This window comes from Ylistrum balloti, unplaced genomic scaffold, assembly GCF_031769215.1.
Source record: "Ylistrum balloti isolate Yb309-2 unplaced genomic scaffold, AGI_CSIRO_Ybal_v1 Utg369620, whole genome shotgun sequence".
Taxonomy (NCBI): domain Eukaryota; kingdom Metazoa; phylum Mollusca; class Bivalvia; order Pectinida; family Pectinidae; genus Ylistrum; species Ylistrum balloti.
In genome coordinates, this window is record NW_026781891.1 from 422,007 (window position 1) to 429,110 (window position 7,104).

At 34.0% G+C, this 7,104-nt stretch overlaps 1 protein-coding gene across 1 annotated transcript; it reads right to left on the reverse strand.

Moving 5' to 3' along the window:
- Positions 1–3,354: 3,354 nt before the first annotated feature.
- On the reverse strand, positions 3,355–4,515 carry LOC132549459 (uncharacterized). The gene has a single exon (XM_060213405.1). The coding sequence runs from the start codon at positions 4,513–4,515 to the stop codon at positions 3,355–3,357; it is 1,161 nt and encodes a 386-aa protein (XP_060069388.1).
- Between the last annotated feature and the right edge of the window lie 2,589 nt (positions 4,516–7,104).

Genomic DNA, 7,104 nt, shown 5'->3' on the forward strand with positions numbered 1-7,104 from the left:
AGTGAATTCAAACATCTTCAAATTGTGCTTCCCTTAACTTGGAGGAAAGGTTGTACTAATTGAACTGAATATCAGTTACGTAATTTCCACGTTTTCAACTATATATGCAGCTTTTGATTTATGAAAACAACATATATAATTGTGCGGGAACAAACGTCTTAGTGTATGCATTTATGCATATACAAAGACATACGATGAACACTAACATGCAACAGGTCGATGAGTTCGTGACAGGATATAATTAGGGTATATTTATAGAAAAAAAAGGTTTAATATCAAAGGCAGTGGATTGTTGGCGACAAATGGTTAAGGTAGAGAGTTAGAATTTATGTGATAGGACTTAATGACATATTTTGTTTGTTATATTATAAACAGATTGTATGATGATTGTTAAGTGTTTAACTAGCAGAATACAGATTTATATCATAACCAGACATTATGATTGTTACGTTTTTAACTAGCAGAATACAGATTTATATCATAACCAGACAGTATGATTGTTACGTTTTTAACTAGCAGAATACAGGTTTATATCATAACCAGACAGTATGATTGTTACGTTTTTAACTAGCAGAATACAGGTTTATATCATAACCAGACAGTATGATTGTTACGTTTTTAACTAGCAGAATACAGATTTATATCATAACCAGACAGTATGATTGTTACGTGTTAACGGTATGATGACATATGAGATGTTTAACTTTTGACAGCAAAATACAAAGATTTTTTATAATAATATGGTGACATGTTTTGGGTTTAACAAGAAACTGCACAATACAGACTTATATCTAAATAAGAATAAGTGATGAAGTGTAACGTGTTTAACTCGCGATACCATTGTACAGATTGATATCAAAGGCAAGGCAATGTATATAGGGCCATTCAATCACGCACACTATATAAATTTACATAAAATATTGACGTAGTTTGTGTACTTATATTACAGATCGTGTTTGTATACTAACGGTCACATCTATCCTAATGAAGTTGTCACAGTTTCAAAGACAGCGGGACAAAGGTCATAGGTTATGAAAACATGTGTGGGCTGTGTTGCGAATTCATTTATATCAGGAGATTTAAATATGAATTTTAAGTCACGTTGCTATAATGGAGTATAGTGTAAAACAATATTATTTTAAGATATCGACGATCATTCCTAATCAATTAAATGGATACAGAGTCACGCTATAAAATTAAAATTGAACGATAAAGATAAATGATTTAATTTGTTATAACATTTATCTATCTGGCTATAAAACGCCCTGATCTGTATACACTAAAGTGGTGGATAAGTAAGTACAAAGTTTTGATGTAACAGTTTATTTCAGAACTTTTACGAAGACTAAAGTTTAACTATCTCCCTTATTTCAGCTAAAACATTAAACTCGATATAACTAATCGTAGACAAACGAAACATTTGCATGGACACCGCACAAAGAAAACACTATCTGCTTCGTTGACGATATCTGCCAATTATTAATGTGTTAATGAAAGCAATGTAATGTTCTCAAATTACAACCGTGTTTAAAATAATAAAACCACAAAGGGTATACTTGCATTTAAAATGGATTTATTTTCAGTTACAAATTTGCCGTCTCCTTATTGGCATATATTTTATTGTTATTTTTGTAAAGAATATTTTGTTTGAGCCTTTTTAAACATGTTCACTTTAATAAGATATAAAGAAGACGGCAATGTACTCACGCATTTCAATCATGTAACAACTCGCGCGATGACTTTCAGATTCCGCCAGTTTAACTTCAAACGCATTTAGAAAGTAATATAAAAAAGGACGTGACTCAATTCAATTGACCAACAAACCAGAAAATTTAATTGATTTCTTTTATTCAATCTTCAACTTTTCCTATTTTCGAATATAATGATTGTTTACTTTGGATATTTAAACTTCCACAATCAGTTACAGTACGAACAAATAGGAATGTCACAACTGGCTGTGTATATCATAATGACACATACTTAATCTATGGTCCTTTGGATAAGATGATCGACAAAGTATTTACTCAACTTTATATTCACAGTACAAACATCGTTATGCGTGTTACCCTATACATATGTTCAAACATAGGTTGAATAGATAACTAATGATATTGTGATATACAAAGTCGTTTCCCTTTCTGCTATATTTCCTTAGCTAAATTTAAAAGCAAATCTTCATTTTATATTGTACGGTTTTCCGTTTAATTTTCAAAATTTAGAATACGAATTTGGCAATATTTATGTCTAATTTAGATACATCAATTTTCAGAGCAAAATGAAAAACTGTAATACAAACGTCACTTTTTCAAGACAATTGTGACTCCCATTATCAAACGTCAAAAACTAAATTCACCTGTAACAGAATAGATAGATTACATAGATTGTGTTAAAAAAACACCTGTATGACCGTATTTAGAAGGACTGTGATTGACTTTGTGGTAATGATCAATGCGTTACCCGTACGACATGGTGTTATATCATTACAAACATGCATTTTGACTGTAAAATCATCGAAGAAAACAAACCTGAAACCAACATGCTGTTTTTTTTTTAAAAAAAAGTATATTATGTTTTGTGTTTTCATGTATGGAAGCAGCAATACGTTTGTACTTTATCAGTATTTCACAACTCTTTCTAAATGTTTGCTTCTGCAGATCAAAATTCAATTAAAAGGAAAATTATAAGGCTTCTATCGGAATTATCATACCGACTTCTGAAAACCGCATTAACTCTAGAAAATGTCTTAAAATAATTGAAAAAAAACTTTTTCCATTTAAGAACAAGTCTACTATTCAATCATTGATTTTGAATAAATTGTACGAGAAGCTACAATTACAATGCAAATTTGATGCATTTAATTGTGTTCGCATGTATGATTTCAACACTAGCAACATCATCGGAAGTATAACACAACGTTGTAAAAAATCCCAGTTAAGCGAGATTCTTTCAAACATGAAAGTAATAGAATTCCATATGTTACAATAGCGATGCACGGAAGTTTTAATGGTTGAATGCCTATTTGATGTTGACATCATTGTCAAGTAACCATCTGATAACACCCCTAGGACGTGAAAAGAAAGCTTCGACGCCAATACAATAAGCCACTATTGATCAGATTCCTACAAACGAAACCGCCAAAGGTTAAAGCACACCGTCATTGTTGGATGCAGTAATGTAAACTTGTAGATTGAAAAATCCAGAGTTTTAAAAAAACACCATTTCATTTTAGTTGTTAGCTATTGAACTTTAATCCTCTTATTCTGAGCACGCCTCTGAGATTTCGATGGGAAAATATGAAAGCATTGAGGGTGCAAGTCTGCATGTATTTCCATCAACGCGTGGAAACATGTCTATTTACACTCGGAGTATACCAAGCTTTCTCTTAGCCTCCAGTACTATCATTGCCCTTCTATTTTCTATGTGCTGTCGTTTCGCTAACATTGCTTGAGCTATTCTAACATTCTCCAAGCCCTTCTTTATGTATTCTGGTAAAGGGTGCTTTTTGTTGAATGATTCTTGCGAGCTACAAAAACGACGTATTCTGTTTTGTATACCGTTGTCATGCGCTTTACACAAATATCCATTGCCATCTGAAGCACATTTACTTACTCCGATTTCACCGTTATGTAAAAGCTCCTTCATTTGTGGAATTTCTGAACAGTACTCGGTCTCCAAAAGGTGTATGAACGTTTTTACTTGTCGATCTGAGAAGATATACCGACTGTGATCATCCCGATAGGAGACCCCATCCTCCGACTCTAATTCTCCAATGTGATCTTCATATATCTTAATTACTTTCTTCATGTACTCGCACGTGCTGCATGTTTTTTCCCTTCGACGACGTAATTCAGCCTCCTCGTCGTCTTTCATATCCTTTGGCCGCTGCTGGAGAAAGGAGACATAAGCCGGGGACGACTTGGGTCTCTGCTTTAACGGTTTGTCAGGTATTACATCCTTGACAAGGTTTGGCTTTGGTGCTGAATTGTCGAAAACTCTTGCAGATTTTGCTCTGAACGATTGTGTTGATTGCGTCCATTGTTTTTCGCGAATTCTTTGTTCTCTTTGTACTCTTGACTTGTAATTTTCTAACTTGCACTCTTCTGTTCTATTGAGCTTCTGAGCCTTAAACTCACTTTCGGTCTGACAGAGTTGTTTCTTGTATCCGATGCAGTTGTTGGCGGGATATCCGTCCAAAGATATACCGGTCTCTGTAGTCATAACAGATAACGGTTTAGGAGGGTAGTTACCTCCAATGGCACGTATTTCTTCTTTCTGTTGACCATCAGCGTCCTTCCTTCTATTTTCCGACCTTACACTTGCATATATGGTAGACGTAGTGCTGAGAACTCTAAAATTTTTTGAAGTCGCGTATGTACTTAAATTGGAAATACTCCCTACATCACTGGATCCAGACATATGATGATCATTGTTGACACCTGCTGTTCTTGGCCGAAGAATAATTTCTTTTCTCGATTTATATTGACTTCGAACAATTTTCGCTCGATTAACTTCCATGTTTTTAAAGTATAGTCTGACCTGGAATTAATCACATTGACAGTTGATATCCAATAAATAGCAACTTGTAATGTTAAGTCACACTTCTTTCCTAATGACTAAATGTCATGTATACTTCTTAATATAATGTCTAGTCACGTGAGGTTTGATAAATAAGTAAATAACACTGTCTTATCTAACACAACATGATTAACGTGGTGTCAACAACATATAACAATCTGTTTCATTATTTTCCAATAGAATGACGAATGCAATTGTGAAAATGATATTCTTGGACTTGTCAGCAACATACACTATGCCCTGTTCTGCCGACAGCGTGACACTGTCCTGTCACAATGATCCCGCTAACGTCTGGGTTATGTAGCCTATTCCATGTCCATCAGTCATAAAACTGATAAATGATGGAAATATTTGACTTACAGATTTAACACTGAACGACGTGTTGGACACTCCGTGTCGATTATTTAGACAAGTGGGATTATGTCGTGCAAACACCTACAGGGATTTGTTTGCTTGCGTGAGGCGACTGGGTCTTATAGCCCTCGGTATGACAGCAACAATAACAAACACAAAATTTAATAATGGGAAAATCGGGCAGCTTAAAGGTATCCCATGTCTTACACTATGTAGCTATAGCATTCACGCTCTTTATTGATAGATCAATTATAGCTGTGAGAATAACCTGGAATTTAACACCAATATAGAAACTGAGAAAATATAAGTGTTGTCCAAGTATTTATTCATCCAGACTAATCCCTCTTACTTAAATAAACAGATGTGATTTATCTGTTATTTGATAAAAGCGTTACTCTGTGTGTCCTTTAACAAGAACCAAATAAAACCATAAAGGTAAAACTAATGTGTTTCAAAAAGTCATTATAGTATCCAGACAATGATTTTTATTCATGCAAGTTTAAATAATTGAAATATAATTCTCCATCTCTTAAACAGTACAAAATCAAATGCAAGTTATATACACACTGATGTATTTTGGCGTTTGGTTGATGCCAGGCATGGATAGGGTGTACGGCTTTGTGACATGCAAATCTCGTTACAATGGCTTCTGTTATCGGCGTTAATTTAGTGCTAAATAATGAACGTCTCATATAGGTAATCTGGGCAACTGCGATTGTAATTAAAACGGACATGTTCAGTGTATGTCTATATAAAACAAGTGAAATGAAAGTAATAATAATAAGATAGAGAAAATGGGGAATGTCTGCTAAAGATCACTAGATAGAAACACTATTATTGTTGGAAGGTATTTGTTTTATTATTTAACCGAATTTATATATATATATATATTCTTGTAAGCTTCAAGCACTATATTTGTTTACTGTACTAACGTGCAAGAGTTGGTATATGTAAGCATGCTCGGAAACCATCATTTATGACGTCACACACTGATGGGATATTTACGGAAATTGTGACTGTGATACGGTGAATAAATATGAACATCTTGATTGTTTCCATGTTGGCCCCTTTAAGACGAATAACAGCCCATTCAGACAAGTTAAACTTCGATGCAACTAGCAATTAAAATATTGCTCAAAGATTGTACAGAAGACACACAAGTTAATAACATTTTCAACACAAATTTAGATAAGATACAGTGTAGATGAATAAACAAATTAGATTACACCATAAAGTTGTTTCGTCCTTCTAGGACTCATCAGTGATCGTTAAATACCTTAATTATTATCTGAGTAACACACATCCTTTGAAAACATCCTGTTTTCGTTTTGTACTAAAGACACCATGTCCTTTACTCTATAAGGAAACAGAATAATTACTCTTTTGACCATGAAAAACTGTTCATCGTGTTAGTCATACACGTGAAGGGACAGATATACTTTTGATATACTACAAATTTAGAGCCAAGAAAAAAATCCTTTTTATAATCATATGTATCTTCACATCTGGGAAAGTTTCTAAATTTAACAGAGATGTGACTTGTCTGTAAATGCGATATCAACATTCACTTTATGCACTAGATGGGCAAGTTGTCAAACCTGCACAGCATATGTAAACGCAGAGCAGAATCATCACTTAAACATTCTTTGTCAAATTGACCGTGTTGATTGTGCATAAATTATAAAAAAATCACATGCATTAAGTCTGAATATCCATAGTATCACATCGGTAAACGCAACACCTTTCAATGCTTACATCATGTTCTGTCCTCATACGTTTATTCATACAAGTGGGAACAGTCTCTTTCGCAATATACATGTACACCCATTGATCGGTTTTAAAGTGATAGTCCGTGGAATTTTTTCTGGTTACTATTAGCGCAAATACATATATTTGTTGCTGTCCGACTCTTAAGAAAAGGTATAAAATTAGTTCAGCTTTTACGATACTCAATATTACTGCCGAGTGTGGCAGTTCAACAACGGCAACAATAAGGTTAAAAATAAACGTGAAAATCTACCTAATCATTAAGACTATTACAAAGAACACTCACCAGTTTACATAATCCTACATCACCAATGCAGTTTCACTCCTCGGTTCGGTTGATAGTTTAAAAGGACCACGGATGAAACCGGCGACAAACTTCAAAAGTAGAGCTGACATATATGCTTAGGT

Bases quoted from the DNA above. Each gene is read 5' to 3' on its own strand.
- LOC132549459 (XM_060213405.1), bottom strand. From the start codon at position 4,515: ATGGAAGTTAATCGAGCGAAAATTGTTCGAAGTCAATATAAATCGAGA.